Source organism: Nyctereutes procyonoides, unplaced genomic scaffold (assembly GCF_905146905.1).
Source record: "Nyctereutes procyonoides isolate TBG_1078 unplaced genomic scaffold, NYPRO_anot_genome, whole genome shotgun sequence".
NCBI lineage: Eukaryota > Metazoa > Chordata > Mammalia > Carnivora > Canidae > Nyctereutes > Nyctereutes procyonoides.
In genome coordinates, this window is record NW_026575046.1 from 15,959,793 (window position 1) to 15,981,941 (window position 22,149).

At 38.5% G+C, this 22,149-nt stretch overlaps 1 protein-coding gene across 1 annotated transcript in view; it reads right to left on the reverse strand.

The window, feature by feature from the left end:
• The window catches only part of RANBP3L (RAN binding protein 3 like), a 48,740-nt gene extending 32,812 nt beyond the window's left edge, over window positions 1–15,928 (reverse strand). The window contains exon 1 of the mRNA XM_055325727.1: window positions 15,365–15,928. Within this exon, the coding sequence (XP_055181702.1) occupies window positions 15,365–15,455 (91 nt within the window). The 5' untranslated portion in view covers window positions 15,456–15,928. The remainder of the gene's footprint in view (window positions 1–15,364) is intronic.
• Between the last annotated feature and the right edge of the window lie 6,221 nt (window positions 15,929–22,149).

Here is a 22,149-nt window from a genome sequence, read left to right on the forward strand (position 1 = left end):
AGAGGATGGTAGGAACATAGAGTGACATTATTAACTGTGATGGGACACTCTTGGTTCTATTTTCTGAGATGCTGCATATGCTTTAAAGGTAAAGTAACCGGGACCCCAGAGGAACACAGAGGGACACAGAGAGTTTACATGGGAAGTTTCCAAGCTGATTCACAAAATATTAGCTCAACTTGAGAAACAAGATGAATGGACCCTCTAGAACGATTCCAGCCCTGGTTGTTGCTGCTGAAGTCATAACCAATTTTGTGTACTTACAAAACTGTTGTAATAAACACCTAATATGAAGTAGAAGGGGAAAGCATTCATACTTTCAATTAACTTCTAAATTTTTCGAGCTGCTTTAAGTTCTTGTTGAAAACGAAGCTATTAACTGCCCACTCCAAGAAATATAGCATTCCTTGTTTTGTTTTATTATGAGAAGCACACACTGGAGACAAAAAGAATTGACATTAGAATAGAACCAGAAAGAAATTCCTCTTCTCGTCAATGCTGGTAAAGAAATCACTCAATTTCAGAATGGGAATCATATCAGAATAGGAAATTAGAGAAGATGAGAAAAGTCTCTCTCAATCCACTAAAAACAACCATCATCACCCAGAGTTTATTCAATCCATCCAATTTTCTGAACTCATCCGCTTCTCATGCTGATAATCTTCAAGAGATCTGTTCATTGGTAAGGTTTTTTTTTAAGATTTTATTTATTTATTCATGAAAGACACAGAAAGAAAGAGGCAGAGACAGAGGCAGAAGCAGGCTCCATGCAGGGAGCCCAGTGTGGGACTCGATCCCAGGACCACGCCCTGAGCCCCAAAGGCAGCCGCTCAGCTGCTGAGCCACCCAGGTGTCCCTGTTCATTGTTAAGTTTTGAAGAGTCTGGACTCTTTCCTCCACTGTTTTGTACATTGGTCTAGATCTAGACACAGACCAATTTTGGAAAACCAAGGCATAGAGATAATAAAAGTCTCTGGTGTGAGCAAGAAGCAAGAAGACTCTGAGGTTGTGTCATTTATAGGTCTTGCTACCATTCTGGAAGTAGGAACAAGCCCTGAGAATTCTGTGCTGAATGCACTCACCCAACGTCACCTCTAAACTGTGCTGCTTAATTTATCATCCAGTTATATGTGGTAGTGGGAGATAGCCAGTAAATTAACTTCATTTCAATCTTAGACTCTGGTGATTTATAGCAGCAGTAATTCAATTGAAGAAAAATTATTATTTTTTAAAGTCATTTACTTCACTAATGTCTATATAAACAGAGAAGTGTACAGATTAAAGAACAGATCATTTTAATTAAATCATTTAGTATAGAACATCTGGCCAAATCACTCTGTCAACCAAAACATAATGGTGAGGGAAAAAACTGGCTTCATATTTTTGAGAATGTTCTATAATTGTCCCCCCAAAAGATATGGCCATCATGTGCAGTGTGCTTTATATTTGGGGGTGATCGGTGACTTTTTCAATAGATATCATAGCATACTTCCTTAAATTTTACTATTATTCCAGCGTCAGAATAGACCTATTTGAATTATTTCCTTTTTCATTCGTAAAGACAGTAGCCTCCTTTTTTTTTTTTGACAGTAGCCTCCTTATGATATGTGTATGTATGTCATGACTAGTCTTTATCCTTTTGCCTTTTGAAGTATTTAACTCAATATGACCTTAAGAAGTAGCAGAAAAAGTTAGACCTTGGTGATCTCCCAAGATGCTTCTCTTATCCACTGGTGTAATAGAAAAACTTAATTTGCATCACACATCACTTACTACAAAACAGATTTAAATATATCAGTTTTTGGTGACTAAACGAATGGCTACTAGGGACAAGAATGTATGTTTTAAAAATCTAAGCTTTGGCAGAAAACAGACCTGGATTCAAATTCCATCTCCTGAATTTACTAACTATGAGCTAGGGCAGGTTTCCTCATCTATGAGATGAAGAGCATAAAGCATTCTTCACAGAGTTGTAAGGATTAAGTAAGGTAAGGTAGGCAATAAGCTGCTGCTCTTACTGCATTGGGGGATTTTCTAAAGGTAGGTTATTAAACCCTGTGCTCATGAGAAAAGAAAGGCTCTAAAATTATGGGATGTGCCCAAGGTCAAACAGCCAATACTAAAGCAAGCAAGGACTCTAAGTCTCGGGCTCCCCACCCAGCACCCCCAACCCCCCAAAGAAAGCTTCCCCCCTTCTTCCATACCACCCCCCACACACACACACACACTGCTTCCATTGTCAGTAAAATGACTACGGGATGGCTTCCTGTCTTCTGAGCTGTGATACGCCTGGGCTGTGATAGCTCTCCTGCTTCCGTGGTCTGTACTGTACCAGCCTCTCTGAGACGTGATCTCAGACTGTGTCAGTCTCCCTACACGTGGGTTTTGCTCTCTGTAATCACTGTAAGATGCTTCACTTAGTCTCACTGTTTTCTGTTCACATTCTGAAGAAAGAGGTTTTTCGAGAATGTCAGCAGACAAGTGATCTGGTGAGCCTTGCCATCTAAAATCCCCATGTCGGGAGGCCTGAGTGGCTCAGTGGTTGAGTGTCTGCCTTTGGCTCAGGTCATGATCCTGGGATCCTCGGATTGAATCCAGCATCTAGCTCCCTGCAGAGAGCCTGCCTCTCCCTTGGCCTATGTCTCTGCCTCTCTCTCTGTATCTCTCATGAATAAATAAATAAAATCTTAAAAAAAAATAAAAAATAAGATCCTCATGTCAATATATATACTCAACCACTGATAAAATAACTCAGATGTATGTATTACTTTTGACAGACCATACCCACTTCTCCGTAATTTGGAGGTGCTATTTTATTTATAAATAAAAACAGTTTTGTGATAAGGTTATTTGTAATCTTTGATTACTTGAATACTTTTACCAGCAACGAGCGTGGGACTTCTGGATTGAGAATGCCAAAAGGGGCTGTTTGTTTCTTTCTCGACACTGTTCCTTCATTTATGCCCATGGGGTTATAAAGATGGGGAATGTGTCCTAGGATGTGCTTGGTCAACTTGGTACCATTTGGAAATACATATTTCATTTGACAGCATTTATAAATCACATATTTTCCCCTCAGAATAACTTGCAGTGTGAAACTGCTTCCATATGTTAGAAATGGGTCTCTCCATTTTGCTGAGGGAGGGGGAAGAGAAATATAGTCTAGGTCCTATGACATGTTGAAGATTAATATTGAACAGGCACATGCACAGGTTTAAAATGGTATCTTTTTATTTCAAGTGATTCTCCAGTGTTTCTGTGCTGCTAAAATTAAAGAGGTGATTTTGACACAAAGTATCCTATTAGTAAGAATTAAGTCACTCTTCACATAGGCTATTAATAAGTCAATATGGCTGAAGCATAGCTTGGTACGTTGAATTCAGATAAATTTAAGCTCTTCCTCTTCAGTAAAGAAGCACACTATTTTTAAATCCCTTCATGGATTCCAAGGACACAGGCCGGATGGAGAAGTTTGATTGCAACTTCTTCTAATTCCAAATCTCTTTTCCTTAAACGTATTCCTCTTTGAGCTTTTGAGCAAGCAGGAGAAAAGGCTCCTTGTTTTCTTGTTTCCACAGGAATAAATGGATGTTATTCCCCTGAGAACAAGACCTTGGAGGCCTAGGCCAGAAGAAAGGAGCAGAGCTGCCCACCCAGGGCGCTCATAAACCCAGAAGGCCTGGGCCTCATTCTCTTCTTGGGAACTCGCAGAAGCCGGCAGGCGGGCTGACGTCCCTGAAATGCCCCGCTGGCCCTCAGGCACAGAAATGAGCAGGAATACAGCGATGCCTGCTGCAGACACCTTCTTGAATGGACTGAGAGCTAATTTGGCAGAAGTATAGGCCAGGTAGCAATTTGTAAAACTTCCCAGAAACGTTTTGTTCACCGTGCTACAAGAGACAAACTTACACTTTTCAAATCTATGTGACTTGGAAGATTCTCAAGAAAACAGAGACTAATCCTTCAAATTTATTCATTTTTTTTCCTTCAAGTTTTCATAATCATTGAATTATCATGACAAGTCGGGATGGATTAGAGGAGATACAGTAATCGAGTGATTTAAGTGTTGTTTTTTGGTTTTTACTGTGGAAAATATACATAAAATTTCTCATTGAACTATTTAAAATGTACAGTTCAGTGACATTAGGTATATTCGCACTGAGGCATAACTATCACCACCATCCATCTCGAGAACTTTTTCATCATCCCAGACTGAAACGCTGCCCACGAAGCACTAACCCTTCATCTGACTGTCCCCAGACCCTGTAACCACACTCAGCTCTCTCATTCTATGAATCCAACTGCTCTAGGACACCTCGTGTAAGTGGAGTCATACAATATTCATCATTTTGTATCTGACTTATTTCTCTGAGCATAATACCTTCAAGGTTCATCTATGCTGGAGCATGTATGAAGAATTTCATTCCTTTATAAGGCTGAATAAATATTCCAGTGTGTGTATGTAGCATACTTTGCCCCCCCCCCCCTTTTTTTTAAATCGGCTTTTCTTCATTTGGCTTCTCTTCTTTTCCTTGTTCTCATTTGGCTGCATATTTCTCTCTAGCGCCTGGTTCCTTGCCTCCTCACATTTCCTGTTTCTCCTTCCTCGCCCCTTGTATACTCATCATTTTCTCTACATGCTTAATATTAGGATTATTATACAAATAAGTACTCTTTCAATGGGTATTTTAAATGAGATAAAATGCAAGTTTATCTTGTCTTATTTTTTTTTAGCCATTTTAGGTCCTTTTTCTTATGCTGGCCCTTACATGATAAAATTCTCAGGCATAGAAGGAGTACAGTACCAGCTTTTTACCCTAACTATAGACTTTGAGTAAGTCACTTCTCTCCCCTGGTTTTAGTGTTCTGGTGACGATCAGTTGGCCTAAGTGAAGTGTGAAGCTCTAGTATTCAGTGATTGAGGAATATTAACCACTTGGATGAACTTTGAGGGGGATAAGTCATGATTTATTTAATAAACATTATGTGCCTGGCATGAGCATAGTCATCAACAATAACAATATTTTGAATTTAAGCCTTAAAATGTGAGAAATATTTACAAAGATAGAAAGATGTTTGGCACCTCTATTATGGTGTTTTTTGAAGATTTGGTTTCTAAATCTTTGTTTTTTTTTCCCTTTATGTTTTTAGTTGGAGTTGTTTGCTACGAGTCCCTTAAAATCTACTTTGCTTCATCCTACAATCACTTCTACTATTTAAATTTAGCTTAGTCAATTTTCAGAAAGAAAAATTGCAAATAATATCAAAATATTAATCCATACTTGAGAATGAAGTTCCTTATGTCAAAGTTGGTCTTGTTGAAGAAACAGCTCCTCATAATCCGTGGCACTGGTATAAGTCTTACTCACACTCAGTTTATAAAAACACACATACACACAAATCATTATCTGTGCCTCCATTTCTCTGCAAGACGACTAAAGTTTAACACAGACAGCCTTAGACCTAAGACATCCATTTCCAAAAAGAAGGCTATCTTCCTTGCTTAACTCTGTCCTCTCCAGATGGTCACATACCTTCTTGTCATGAATTACCTCCTTTTATCAGAGCAAGAAAGGTTGGTGCCAATTATTTAAACCAGTCATTACAGATCCCTACCTGAGAGGGACAATCAAATTACTGAGCTGTAGTGTCTGGAGGTCTGGTAGTTTCTCTGCATCTGTTGAGGGAAAGGAATTTGTGTCCTGTTAGCCTTGGGTTCTTTTCAGACATGAAGCCCATCTTGCACTGATACAGGACACTTAAAAAAGTCTTTCTTCTTTCTCCTGTTCGAGTATACAGGTCAGTTTGCATTTCCTCTGTTAGAGTTTAACCTCTGTCTCCTTCTGGCTCAACACACAGTTGCATGTTTCATGCCCTTTGCTGTGGCTTTAGTTAGTATCAAAAGCCACCTTCAGGCTATCAGCTCTTGCCAGTAGTCTGGATCTTTCTCCTATGACCTTGCACTTACTTATTGCCCATCCACACAGGGTGAGTCATTTGATCACTAGGTAGAAGGAAGACGGGTATTTACGGCATTTTGAATCCTGACTTTTGGATGTTATGCTAGTTTTACCAACAGATTTCATTAAAAAGCAACTCAGGTGTGAAACTTACCTTGCCTAAATGTTAAGATTTCAAGTCAAGTTAATGATTTAATATAATAGTTGAGCCAGCATTTTGAATAGAGTCTTCAGTTTAAATAAAATACCGAATGATAATAATGGCTCTTACTTAACCCCTTTTTAATTTGGAGTTTTGGACACTTCTTGTTTCTTTTGTTAAAATCCAAATCATTTCTCCAAGGCCATATCAGCCCAGTTCTGAAAGTGGTACATTGCTATCTTTCACACTTTGCGCAGTGTAAGAGATGGAGACCATGCAGCTATTTAGATTTAAGTGAAAACCACTAGCCTGGTAAACAGGCCACTTTATCACCTATTTGTTTTAGAGTCAAATACACCTTGTTGGGAGACAGTTGGATGTGGTGAGCAGTTTATATAGAAATTGATTGCTGACTTCAATAACAACACCTTTTAAACTGAACCACAAACTGAGTTCAAGGGCCAGCCATCACACAGATCATTTTCAGGTACTTAGTTGAGCATCTATTTTGTGCCCCCATAAGAGGAAGAGACCGTGGGCTAAAGCACAGGCTCTGGAGTTTCTTGGGTTAGGATCTTAGAGAATGAGGTCAGCTATGAGGTCTTGATGTTATCTATCTCACAGGACTTTCATAAAGAAATGAGCTAACACATGCAAAGTGCTTAAAACAGTGCCTGGCATATGACAAAATGTGATTTGTTTATAGGTGACATGTTAGCACCGTGCTTGTCCTGGTATAAACCCAGGCAACTGCTCCCAAAGAACTGTTACAACACAGTTGAGGAGACAACATCAAAATGAATGAAAGAATTAGGGGCAATCGCAGAATCTTGGTTTTGAAAGGATCTTATAGGCCTCCTAGTAGAACTTACCATCTGAGGTGTCTAGAGGATCCTGAATAGATGGCCTTCTGTAACACAGCATAAGGGTTAGGATGGATGCTATTGCCAGAGGTTACCAGCCTGTGTGCAGCAGCACCCTGCTATCTATGTGTGCCAAGATTCATCCCATAGGGCCAGCCTCTTGTCTTCAACCCCAAAATGTCGTACAATATCAGATTCATCTATGTGGTTACCTGTATCAGTAAATTTATTCCTTTTCTACTACTGGGTAGTATTCCAGTTTACGGACATGCCACAGTTTGCTTATCCCTTTATCTGCTTATGTACATCTGGGTTGTTCACATGTTGGAGTTCACAGGTATACAATCTACTATGAACATTCTTCTGCAAGCTTTTGGTGGACCTGTCATTTCCATTTCTCTTGGGAAAATACCTAAGAATGTAATAGAGGGGGCAGCCTGGGTGGCTCAGCAGTTTAGCGCTGCCTTCAGCCCAGGGCCTGATCCTAGAGATCCAGGATCGAGTCCCATGTCGGGCTCCCTGCATGGAGCCTGCTTTCTCACTCTCTCTCTGCCTGTCTTTCTCACTCTCTCTCTCTGTCTCTCATGAATAAATAAATAAAATCCTTTTTTTTTTTAAGAATGTAAGAGAAGATCATAGGGTAGGCATAGATTTAACTATAAAAGAAACTGCCATACTGTTTTCCAAAGTGGTCATACCACTTCACAACAATGAATGGGAGTTCTGGTTGTTCCATGTTCTCCGCAACACATCATCATTGGTGTTTTTAACTTGAGCCATTCTAGTGGATGTGAAGTGATCTCTCACAGTGCTCTCCTTTTTTTTTTTTTTTAAGATTTTATTTATTTATTCATGAGAGACACAGAGAGAGGCAGAGACTGAAGCAGGCTCCATGCAGGAAGCCTGATGTGGGACTTGATCCCAGGACTCCAGGGCCCTGGGCCGAAGGCAGGTGCGTAACCACTGAACCACCCAGGCGTCCCTCTCACAGTGTTTTTAATTTGCATTTTTCTGATGACTAATTATGTTCAGCATTTTTTGATGTGCTTATTGGACATTTGTATAACCTTTTTCTAAAGTGTCAGATCATTTGCCTATTTTTAAATCAAATTGTTTATGCTGAGTTCTTTACATATTCCGATTACAAGCTTTTTTTTCAGATCTATATATCATAAATGTTTTCTCCCAGTCTTCTCTCTTTTTTTTTAAATACTTTATTTATTATTTGAGAGAGAGAGACAGAGATAGTGACAGAGATAGCAAGAGCGAGGAGGAAAGGGAAAAGAAGGCTACTCACTGAGCAGTGAGCCCTACATGGGGCTAGATCCCAGGACCCCAGGATTCTGATATAAGCCGAAGGCACATGCTTAACTGACTGAGCCACCCAGGTGCCCCTCAGTCTTCTCTTTTCTTGTATCAGTAATGCTATCTTTTAAACAACAAATAGTTTTAATGTTGATAGTCTATTTTTTTCGTGTGTGTCTAAAAATTATCTATTACAACTTTGTGAAAATATTTTCCTATGTGTTCCTAAGCTTTTGTGTTTTCATATTTCATCTCAAACTAAGTTTTGTGTGAGGACGGTAACAAGGTCCATTTTAAGTGACATCTTTAGCCATTTGTTCCAGAGCTATTTCAAAAAATACCATCTTTTCTTTCTTTGAATCATCTTAGTATCTTTGTCAAAAATCAATTGGCCAAAAATGAATGTGTCAATTTCTGGGCTCCCTCTTCTGTTTCAATAATCAATTTTCTCTCCTTATACCAATATTACGCCATCTTGATTATTATGGCCTGAAATCCAAAGCATAAGTTACCACCTTTGTTCTTCTTTTTCAAGATTCATCTAGCTATTTTAGGTTCTTTGCATTTACTTATAAATTTTAAATTAGCTTGGTAATGAAAAAGAAAAGTGTCTGCTGGTATTTTGATTGAGATTACCTTGACTCTTTAGATTCATCTGAGGAGGATTGATATCTTAACAATATTGAGCCTTCCAATTTGTGTATTTAGTTCATCTTCTTTAACTTTTCTCTGCAATGTTTATTTGTTTTAAGTGTATAGGTCTTGCACATATTTTGTTAAATTAATACTTAAGTATTTTTTATAAAAAAGGTACTACTAAAAGAATAAAAAATTTCAATTTCCATTCATTCTTTGCTAATATATAGAAATACATTTTTTTTGTATATTGACTTTGTATGCTGTTATCCTGTGACCTTGGTAAACTCATTTATTAGTTCTACTATTTTTTCCTAAAGTAGATTCTTAAAGATTTTTCTATACCGAGTATCATTCATCTGTGAATATAGTTTTCTTTTCCAATATGTGAGACTTCTATTTCTTTTTCTTAACCTATTACACTGGCTAGGACTTCAGTCCTATTCCATAATGTTGAATAGAAGTGCTTATAGCAGACATCCTTATTTTCTTCCCAATCTTAGTAGGAAAGTATTAAGTCTTTCATTGATAGTGAAAGTACTATGTTAGCTGTCAGTTTTTCAAAAATATTCTTTATAAGGTTGAGGAAATTCCCTTCTATTCTAAATCCTTTTAGAGTTTCTGCATGAATGGCAGTTGAAAAAATTTTTTTTGCATATTTCTGGCACAGCGTTAATCATAATATTCCTTTATTATCCTTCTAATAGCTATAGGATCTATAATGACACTCTGTCATTTCTAATAGAGGTAATGTTTTGTTTCCTTTTATGGAAATTAAGAGTTTATTAATTTCATTAAAATTTTCAAAAAAATAACTCTTGGGAATCAGAGATGAGCAGGATGTTTTCTTCTAGTTTTGGTTTTAGGAAAAGTGAAAATGAAGGTTGTTTTGTCTTTGCTTTTTTAAAAAATATTTTATTTATTTATTTATGAGAGACACACAGAGAGGCAGAGACACAGGCAGAGGGAGAAGCAGGCTCCTCCATGCAGGGAATCCGATGTGGGACTCGATCTCGGGACTCCGGGACTACGCCCTGGGACGAAGGCAGGCACTAAACCACTGAGCAACCCAGGCATCCCTGTTTTTACTTTTTAAAGTTCATATTCAGAAATTTAATTAGGGATGGCTTTGGGCAGCTATGGCTTTAAAAAATTTTTGGTAAAATACAGATACCATAAATTAGCATCTTAATCATTTTTAAGTGAGCAGTTCAGTAGTGCTAACTGCATTCACACTGTTGTGCAACCAATCTTTAGAACCTATTCATCTTACAAAACTGAAACACTATAACATTAAATAATAACCTCTTATTCCCTCTCCCAGCCCTTGGCAACTGCCATTCTGCTTTCTGTTTTGGTGAATGACAACTCTAGCAATCTCATATTAGTAAAATCATATAGCATTTATCTTTTTGTGACTTGCTTATTTCATTTGGCATAATGTCCTCAAGATTCATCCATGCTGTGTCAGAATTTCCTTTCTTTTTAAGGCTGAATAATATTTTATCATATGTATACACCACATTTTGTCCATCTATTCGTTTGTCAGTGGACAATGGGTTGCTTTCACCTTTTGGCTATTGTGAATAATGCTGCTAATGAGCATTGGTGTAAAGTATCTATTTGAGTCTCTGCTGTCACTTCTTTTCTGTTTATACCCAGAAGTAAAATTGTTGGATCACGTGATAATTCTATTTTTAGTTTTTGAGGGACTGTCATACTGTTTTCCACAGCAGATGTACCATTTTGTATTCCCACCAACAATGGATAAGGGTCTAATTTCTCCACATTCATGCCAACACTTGTTATTTTCCAAGTTTTTTTTCTTTTGATAGTAGCCATCCTAATGAGTGTGAGGTGGGAAAATGAAATTTAAGCCATCACATATATTTTCCAAATCCTTATATATATATGGCCATCCATTAAGGAGTTTTCAATGGAAAGGACTCCTGTAGTGGGTGGGAGCTTGAATGTGATCAAATCTAATAGAATATGAACTCTCTCCTTTCTAATTATTTTAAAGTAGTCTATATTTGTTTCCATCAATCTGTGCCTTTAAATGTGAGTAAAATGGTTTTGCAGACAGAACAAGACTCCTAGTTGGTGATCTTACTGATGTTCTGGGAGAGTGGTATATCCTGACTCCACGAGGACAGAACTCCTGTGCTCAGAGCCTTCCCACACCTTGCCTTATGTATCTCTTCAGCAGGCTATTCATTTACTTCCTTTACAATAAAATGGTAATCAAAAATACAGGGCTTTCTTGAGTTCTATGAGTCATTTAGAAAATTTTAAAATCTGGGAGAGTTGTGGGAAGCCTTCAATTTGTAGCCATGCAGGCAGAAACGCAGGTGGCTTGGAGGCACCTGAAATTTGTAGCTGGTGTTTTGAAATGATCAGTCTCATGAGACTGAGCCCTCAACTTTTGGAGTTACTAAGTCTGGATAATGCCAGAATTGAATTAATTAGTAGCACACCCAGCTGGTGTCAAAACAAGCAAATTCAGAAGGAATCTCAATGCATCTTGAGTATTTGCAGAGAAGATCCTTTGATATGAATCAATGAAGAAAATTAAACATTGTAATATTAGGAATAATGGATTTTACGAGTTAGCTATATATAGCAGAAAGTAGGCCTAAATAACTACATAACCTTGAAAATCACTTGACTTTGAGGATTCCCAGTTTTCACATCTTTGAAATTGAGGATAATGCTGCATTATCCTCAATTAACAATGGCTGAACATTAACAATGGTTAACTTTATGTGTCAACTTGGCTGCACCACAGTGCCTGATATCTGGTCAAACATTATTCTGGATGTCTTTGTGAGGGTGCTTTTAGATGAGATTGACATTTAAACTGATGAACTATGAGTAGAGCAGATTGCTCTCTAGGATGTTGGTGGGCCTCGTCTAATCAGCTGAAGGTCTGGACATAACAAAAGACTGACCTGCCCTAAGCAAGAAGGAATTATACCAGCAGACTGATTTCGGATTTCAACCACAACGTTGGTCAGCTCTTTGCCTGGGACTATAGCCTGATGGCCCACACAGAGGATTTTGGACTTGCCAGTTTCCCAATTGTGTGAGGCAATATTTTAAAATATATATTTTTTATTTTAAAATATTATTTATTTATTTATTTGAAAGACACACACACACAGAGAGAATGCAAGTACAGGGAGGGGCAGAAGTAAAGGGAGAGAGTCTTAAGCTGACTCCACACCAAGCTTGGAGCCCCAGTGGAGGCTCAATCCTAGGACCCTAAGATCTTGACCTGAGCTGAATTCAAGTCAGACACTCAACTGACTGAGCCATCCAGGTGCCCCTTCAATAAATTTCTATCTTTATCTCTGCCTCTGTCTCTATCCACACACATACACACATACACAAACACACACATCTTATAGATTCTGTTTCTCTGGAGAATCTTGACTAATATACTACCTCACCTGACTATTGTAAGAATTGAATGAGGAAATTTATTGAAAATTGTGTAATTTTTAGCCTACAGCATTATAAAAGATAAATCTGGTTAAGTTTGCCTAGTACATACAGTAATGTGCACTGAACTTTGTTGAAGGTTTGTAGGCATAAATCAATGTTTACAAATATAGTCTCAGATCAATGTTATAGATAAATGGATTTGAACTCTCACAGAAGCTATCAGACAGCAACAGTTAGAGAGAGGAGCCAGCCTACTGACCTTTGGTTCTGAACTATATTGAATCTGTTGCTGTAGAATATAAATAACACGTAGACTGCAAACCATGGCTTAGTTGGCTTGACTCAACGGATGTGCCCAGTGACTGGCACAGTGCTTTGCATAGTCATTGTTCAGATAGCTGCTAAAGAATAAGTGACTTTTATCTAAGTGATCATCCAAAAAGTAGTTTTATAACATAAAGTGCTTTAACATAGAGCATGGAGGGTTAGAAAGTATACACATGTTGAATCTGGTTATGCCCTCTCAAGAGTTAAATGTCAGTTAATTATGATCCGTATGTTAACTTAAAAAGCTGGAACCTTGGTGTGGCTGAGGGTAGGCCAAAACCACAAACTCAGAATGCTTCCGTGAATAAATCCACAGCTGGACCTCACTCTCTGAAACTAATGGCTTTGCTTTCTTGGAACTTCTCTAAACTTTGCATAATAGCAAGGTGCAAATATAGCTTGGAGGAAAAACCAAGGCCACCATACTGAATGAATACTTTTAAACTCTCAAACACTAACTAGTATGCTATTTAGCAGCATAGCAAACAGTGCCCAGTGTCACTTGTCAATTCAGACCTCTCAATGACAGTTCTTACAGCAGTCAATGGCCAGTCTGGATCGCATTAGCATACTTTACAACTTTATGGATTGTGGTTTATGTGGGCTGATATTTTGAGACTCGGTTGTGGAAGAATATGGTTGCTTTCAAAACATTCTAGGCAAAAGCTTCAGTATGAGAAAAGAGACCAGACTTCTAGTCTTGTTGGTATTTTGGGAAGTATGTCATCATAATGATTTTTCCAGTGTCCTCTGGTTATGGCCAATAAGAGGAGAGAACATTAAGACAGACTGCCTTAAATTAAAACAACAGTGGGATAGTATTTCCGCTTATAAAATTGGGGGAAATTTAAAACAATAATGCCTAGTACTACTGAGGATATACCCCTGAACTTCTGATTGGAGGACCAATTGGCAAAAAAAACGAACACAAAACCTTAGAAACATACATATCCTTGACCTCACAATTCCACCACTAAGAATGTATCCCCCAAAAATAATATTATCTCTGCAATGATTTACCCATTAGCTTATGTGAAACACATGTTGTTTGTAATAGTGAAAAAGTAAAAATAAAATGTCAAATCATAGAGAACTTCCTAAGAAATTTGTTATATCCATATAACGGAATAGTATGCAACTGTTAAAAATAAGGTTATAGAAGAATATATGATGACATGGAAATTTGTTCATAATCAATTATTAAATTAAAAAGCAGTTTACAAAACAAAGACATATGAAATAACTCTATTTAAAAATCAAGCAAAAGAATAAGTTGTACATATGCACAGAAGCAAAGGCTAGAAGACTATACATTAAAATGTTAATAGCAACTATCTTTGGGTGATGATTTTTACCACCTCCTTTATGCTCCCCTAACAAATTTTATATAATAAATATGTTAGGAATTGGAGGGGGAAGTTACTTTAGACATTTAAAACAAAATGAAAAGCTGACAAAAAAACCTATGATGAATTAGGGTTTACTAATTGAAGGGCAAGAATTTTACAGTGCTATGATTAAACCCTGGCACATTCCAGGACTTTACATCCTAAGGCAGTTAGTTTAAAATAACTTATATAATCCCTGATGATACAGAATGGTCCTAAAAGTTTTTGCTGTTTCCATTTATTATATTTTCTATCCACACTATGCCAAGCCTTGTGCAGCATGAGGTCCAGGAACTAATGCAGGGAGGTGGCCTGACAGCTCATGCAAATGTCAGCACACAGATGCCACCTTGGAAATGGGAGGTTTTAGCCTGCTAGCCAACACTTTCCATTCCACTAAAATCTAAAACCATGTCTATGGAAAAGTAAATAAAAAGCTCTTAGCCTAGATCCATACATAGACAGATCCATCAGCAGCTATTGAGGGCAAGTTAGAAATATCTGAGGCCATTTTTAACCTCTGGGGAGTGATGATGTCATCTATGACAGCACCCTGCCTTTTTCTCAAGTGTCCCTTGCTGTCAGTGACAGAATGGATTGGAGGGATCATCTTGTCTACTCATGTCAACCATCTGTCACTAATTGATGCAGCTGGGTAGTGGATTTAAAATTTTAAAAAGATTGATGGTGAAAATGGCTGCCAGGTAGATAGTTTAGTCTGAATGAGCACCCATCGTGTGAAATGCGACACTTTCCCCTGTCTGGTTCCAGCTGTTCCTACATTATAACAGGGATAGAGCCAAGAATGTATTTATTTTTCCCACAAACAAATGAGTCAGAGACCCGGCAAAAATTAGGTTTAAAGTTTAAGTCCAAAAGTGTGACATTAGTGGCAGGACGGGGAAGATAGTTCTAGGCTAACTTAAAGCTGGTGTCAGCGAATTCCCCTTGTAGCTGATTCAGCTTTACCTGGATGGGTGTTTTTGAATTACCCAAGGCTAGTATACTCTAGAAAAATGACAGTGGCCAGAAGTTTAAGCACATAAACTTCATAATGACAAGTCCAAGGAATGTGCATTCTTGATAGTCTCCCATAGTCCTTTAAAAACCAATAGTGAATCCAAGTTAACTCACCCTTAGGCATCACTATCATGCCTATTCTCAGAGTTAAAAAATCAAATATTGTAAAGCATTTCACAGCCAGGTTCCCCAGGTCCTTCCCCAGCCTACCATTCTTCCTGGAGTGCAAATGGCCAGGAAATCACTGAACACAGTGCATTAGCCTGGCTGACTCACCTTGCTGTCGCTGGTCTTCTGGAAACTTCAGTTTACAGGTGGACAAACTGTCAAACAGGTGGCTGCTGCCTTTTCTTTGTATAGTAGACATGGTGCTGGCAATATGGCTGTGGGTCCAGTATCACTGGGGCATTTCCTGCCCTTGGTCAGTTACCTAAAATGAACTTCACCAGATACCCAGAGCCACAGAGGTACATGCAGATCCTGTCCTTGAGTGTAAAACATTTACTTCTCTAATAAACTTCCAAAGTGCTTCCTAGTCATGGTTCTTGAAATAAATATTTGCTAGCATAACTTCCCCTACATATAAAGATGCCAATTCGTTTGGATAAAAACACAACTTAATTCTTCTTTCATTTCAGAGCACTTTGGAGCTTTCCCCTTATAATGTAAAATCCTACAAAATAACTATTTCTAACCAATTACAGTTTTTGGCAGTTTTTGACATCTGCTGACATGAAATCTCATGCCTCTGGTATTTAGAGAGGACTGCTAGAGTAACAGACACAAAATTTTTAAAGTGCTGCTGAGTTAAATCAAGTGATTTCTAAGCCTGGTCTGAGTTACCCTCCGTGACAGCTGAAAGTGAACAGTTCTTAAGGGAAGCTGAAGGAGGAGGAGCCGAGTGAGCTAGGCTGATTAGCATAAAGAGGCAGGCAAGAAATGGCATTGGAGTTGCTTTGAATAATAGTGACCAAAGCAGGGATTCTAAAAGGATGCCCTGGTGTTACAGTAATTACATATCTGACTTTGCTACGTTGTAATTAAAACAAAATATCAGAGCAGGGGTTTATACTGCATGGATACTCATTTGTATAGGCAACATCTAAAGGATATAACAGAACTGGTAATGAGCTCATGGAAATATACTGCTGGAACTTTCAGTTTCTGTAAACACCTCTGAGTCTTCAGAAGCAGGCAGTTATAGAGCAGCCTGCCTGCCAATGCAACTATTTGGAGTTCTGGAAGACAAATAAACACATTAGACATCTTTCCAGAAATCTATCTCTGTTTCCCCTTAGACTATTTCCACTTCCAGGTCATAAAACAAAGCTTTTTCCAGTTTCCTTGTACTGAAATAGCATATTTCATTGAAATATTCATTGAAATAATAGAATATTTAATTACTGTTCAAAGAACATACCCTGAACACCTCTCATATAACTTGGAAGCCTCCTACCTCTGAAGTTGTAATGAATGCTGGTAGATCCTGCCCTTCAAGATTCACAGCTCTGTAGATTCTGAACAAGTTAGGGGGGGCCTGGAACGAAGGAGGAAGGCAGAGTGTCCAGCCTCAAAGTCTGGGTGCCGCAGCTTCCTGAGCATATTTGGAAATTGGTGCTAAACCTGACCCCCCCCAAAAAAAATAAACCTGACCCCCTAACTAGGTGACCCCCAAGCCAGATGTGGGCAGGTGTCCTCCTTGTACTTTGATGCAATTAACAATAATTCCCCAAGCATACTCTGAGTTATGAAAACTCTTACGATATGTTGATTGCTCTTTCACAATTACTATGATTTATTAAACTGTTTTTATTATTTTAATAGTTTACCTATTGCAGTTTTAGGCCTCTCACAGTGCGACAGGTTGTAGAAGTATGCAGCTATTTGGAAAGAGTTACGAGAGAACCATAGTTTCTGCTTTACCGGTTGGCATTTATCTCCTACAGTCATGGTGGAAGGCTGGTGGAGGCATAAAGCTATTGATATTCTATCAAGTTGTGGACCTCACCAATAAGCATATTATTATATAGGTCAAATAACCCACAAAACTGTAAGCCAACCCTTGAGGAAATTGGATTCTTAAAAACATGGTTCTTAGTGAGAAATTTAAAATGTGTATATGATGGGCAGCCCGGGTGGCTCAGTGGTTTAGCGCCGCCTTTAGCCCAGGGCTGAAGATCCTGGAGACCTGGAATCAAGTCCCATGTCGGGCTCCCTGCATGGAGCCTGCTTCTCCCTCTGCCTGTGTCTCTGCTTCTCTCTCTCTCTCTCTCTGTCTCTCATGAGTAAATAAATAAAATCTTTTAAAAAATAAAAATAAATTATAAAATAAAATGTGTATATGAATAGGTAGAAAGAATAGCATAATAAGTCTTATACGCCGTCACTTGGATTCAATCATTGTCAACTCATGGCCAATCTTATTTTAAATCTATTTCATCACAGCCACTCCCACACCCCACCCCACCATTGGATTTAAAGCTTCCCACAGACCGTTGCATTCATAAATATTTCTTTTTTTTTTTAATTTTTATTTATTATTTATGATAGTCACACACAGAGAGAGAGAGAGAGGCAGAGACACAGGCAGAGGGAGAAGCAGGCTCCATGCTCCGGGAGCCCGACGTGGGATTCGATCCCGGGTCTCCAGGATCGTGCCCTGGGCCAAAGGCAGGCGCCAAACCGCTGCGCCACCCAGGGATCCCAGCATTCATAAATATTTCAATATGTATTTCTAAAATGCAAAGACTCTGAAAAATAGAGCCATAATAAAATTGTCACCTTTTTAATATTTAAACACAACTACTTAATGTAATTGAATATTAAAATGGTGGTCTTATTTTCTTGATGTCCCATAATTAAGAGAAAAAAATACATTTTGTTCAAATTTGGACCCCAAGGTCCACACGCTGTCTTTGGTTGATATGTATCCTAAGTCTTTTTCATTCTGTAGGTTTCTTTCTGAGACAAAATGTTGCATAGGGATTAATAACTACACTTACCCTGACTTATGTCTGATTTTTCAAGGAAGCCCCTAGATGCCTCCATTTTTCTTATGCATGTAAAACTGAGGGGGAAAAAAGGGAAAAGGAATGGTTAACTAACCACAGAGGCTATGACAGCCTACTTTCTAGCTTTCCGTTAGCGTCCTGTGTAATCTTGAAGCAAGCACATGACATCTCTGAGTTTGTGTCTTCATTCGTCAAAAGAAACAGACATTTGGTAAGCAATGCAAGAAATTATTCAACATTCATTCTGTGGCTATAAAGACCTGTGAAAGGAAGGAGTACCCTGCTTTGTCTTTGGCTATGGCCTGAAGAGAAAGAAGTAGATTTAAACCTAAAAATATGAGTAGGATTTGGGAATGTATTTGAAAATCTAAGCCCTCGATTTTCAAACCTGGCTGTGTAATTACTCTGGGAATGTCATAAAGATGGATTCCTGAGCCCCAACTACAGAGTTGGAGGTATGGGGTAGTGTCTGGAATATATATGTATACACACACACACACATATTAAGAATATGTATTACATATATTATATACATGCATATATAATATATATATTCTTTTTAATTTTTATTTATTTATGATAATCACACAGAGAGAGAGACAGAGAGAGAGGCAGAGACACAGGCAGAGGGGGAAGCAGGCTCCATGCACCGGGAGCCCGACGTGGGATTCGATCCCGGGTCTCCAGAATCCGGCCCTGGGCCAAAGGCAGGCGCTAAACCTCTGCGCCACCCAGGGATCCCCTATATATATTCTTTTTAACCTGACTTTCTCCCTCCAGCTTCATTGACACAATGAACACATAACCATTGTGTAAGTTCAAGGTGTACAACATGGTGATTAGAAACTTTTATATCTTGAAAGATGATCACCACTATAAGGTTAGTTACCACCTCTAGCCTGTCACACAATTACCATTTGTTTTTTGTGGTGGGAATGTTTAAGATCTATTCTCTTAGTAACATTCAAGTATATGATATTGTAGCATTAGCTATAATCAACGATCCTATACATTAGACCTCCAAACTTGTTAATCTTATAACTGTGAAGTTTTACTCTTTGACCAATATACTTCCCACTTCCCCCACCCCCAATCCCTGGTAACCATCACACTACTCTCTATTGTTCTGAATTTGGCTTTTTTAGATGGAATATTTTTTTTAATTTTTTTTTTTATTTATTTATGATAGGCACACAGTGAGAGAGAGAGAGAGAGGCAGAGACACAGGCAGAGGGAGAAGCAGGCTCCATGCACCGGGAGCCCGACGTGGGATTCGATCCCGGGTCTCCAGGATCGCGCCCTGGGCCAAAGGCAGGCTCTAAACCGCTGCGCCACCCAGGGATCCCGGATGGAATATTTTTTAAAGTCCTCTTATCAGGGTAAATAAACAATCTGCTTACATAGACCTGGTTTTCTCCATTATTTCATTCATTATATCTTTCCTGAGAGCTGATGCAAACAATCAAGAACTCCTTAAATGTAGTTTCCAATGCCACAACATAGGGAAGGGACTAGGGACCATACCGGGGGAGACTCCCTGAGCGGCTCCTCTTTGTCCTATGGTTGTGCATCATTGAGTCAGCCCTGGGCAGTGACCCCGCGATTGATTACTTGAGTTAAGGAGATTCCTGAGCTCCTACATTGCATGTTGAGTCTCATGCCTCCTCTGGGAGGAGTCTCTGTTTTGGCTCACCAGTTTCCACTGGAAATAACCCAGTGCAGCTGAAAGCAGTGTGTTATAGGAATAAATAAACTAACATCAGCTGTATCAGCCATAGTAAGAATCAGCGATAGTAAGCCATACCCTTATTTTTCAGAGACGCTACTAAGTTAGTAGTTCATATGGGCATAATATGCTTTGCTTTTTGGTTGTAAATAAAGGAATGAGTCAGACTATAGAAAGTCTGGTTGGCTTAAAAAAAAAGGTGAATAATTTAGTATTTTTTACTTGCAATTTGATTAAAAATTAATTAGAATTTCTATGAAATTCAAGGTTCTTTCTTTGTAAACTCTCTGTGGTGTCAAAAAGATGCCACTGTTTTTCTTGGCCTGGTTCTTCCTTCTCTCTCGTATTCTCTTTGCCTAACCTGTGTCTTTGTACTCCCAGAGAGGTAGAGTGGAACGGCACGTCACAGGTAAATAATCGATCTTATCAACTGGTGCGTTTGGGGTGGATACTGGCAAATCGATATTTAATGATGGGAATTTATAGCTCAGAAAGCATAGTACTTGGCTGAATAATATAAATGGCCTTAAGTTTATAGGAGAGTTTTGGTCTTTCAGTTGAATCATATTTAAAAAGTAGGAACATATGCATTGTACATTAGTATGCAAGTGAATTATTGTTTAATTAATAACCTGCCTGTTTCAAAAGTATTTATGATATTTAGCATACGAGTATATCTACTCTTTGAAAGTCTTCAGACTGATTTGCATGACAAGTATAATATAAATAAAAAGCATTTATCACTCTTATCCTCAAAGAATAGGATAAAAGACCCTCAATAGAAGGCAAACATGAAAACCATGAAACCCTGGCCAGAGCCTCACTAAGACCCCTAAAGTACCGCAGGATCACTACATTCTCATTTTAGCTTAAGACTGATGAACTAGTATTAAGACTTTAGATTTTCTGTTGATTTTTAAATAATAGTTCCTCTGCTCCTTTATATCATCGCACGGTAGATTTTTCTTTTTTTTTCTAAATCACTCTTCCTTCCGCCAAAGACATGGTGGATAAGCATGTTGAGTTTCAGGATCTCACAATGGCTTATGCAACGTGTGTATCATAAAACACCAGCACGGCAGGCTTTGTGGCTGTCTATAGTTGTGTTACCTCTAAGTCACTGTATGTTTTTAGCTCGGCTAGCACAGTTGGCTGGATCCACATAATTGCTAATTGTCAAAACGTACGAGATGCAAATGGTTGCATTAGAGATTGTTCTGCTTCAACACATGTTCCTCTCCATGAATTCAGGAGACTACACTGGCGGAGTCCCAAACTGCTTACTTGTTAAAGGTGTTCACTATGCTGAAATTGCTACCATTGATCTGTAATCCATTGAACACCAACATTTGGGTCTCGGTTATCAGAAATATTGCCTCACTCCATAAACATTGCCTTGGCATTTGAAACAAAATTACTTTTGGCCTTTTCGCAGATGAGCCTCAGATTTGGCTGCCACAGGGCTCCCTCTGGAGGTCAGGAGAGTCCAAGGTCAGTTAGTAAAACAGCCTTGGCTTCAGTGCAAAATCAACCCGTCTTTTCATCTGGTGCTTTCAGAATGGGGTCTTTGCATTTGTGAGCTCAGGAAATGATTATCAGTGTCTGAGGTGGTTAGGAAAGTTACCTGATTATTCTCCTACGGGTGCAATTTGATTGTTACTGTGCACGGGTATTTAATCTCTGTAGCCTTACGTTTTTTCTAGCTTTATCAAAGCCTTTTAGCCAAAGTGAAAACAAGACAAAATAAAACCAAAGGGCAGAAAAATGCAGAGTTTTATTTTGTTTGTTTTAAGTGGCAAGGAAACTCAGAGTATGGTGGTTCTGGTTCCATAATGTCCACCATCTGGGTAGGATCAAATGATCCTACAGAGTCTGAATTCCACCTAAAATTGTTTGAAGTACACGGGCACGGGGTCAATGGGTTTGCAGCAGAACTGAACTCTTTGAAGGTAAACACTCATTAGCTGGGATCATTTCCAAAATAAAGCAAATTAACTTGCATCAGACCAAACTTTTGTTACTTGATATGAATTTACATTCACAGGAATAAAATAATAACCAAGCTATGTTTCTTCCCCCCTACCTCTCTCATACCTTCCTTCCTTCATTAGTTAGCTTGTTGGTTCCTTCCTTCCCTTCTTCTTTTTCACTCCTTTTTTTTTCTGTTTCTTCTTCTATTCATTTCCTTTTATGTTAATTTAGTGGAGTAAAATATAATTTTGGTAAGTTGAAAATGAAATTATATGTCTGGAATTTGCTTCAAAATAATTTCAGTGAGGAAGATATGGAACGTATAGATGACATAAATCATGCCATAAATTTTA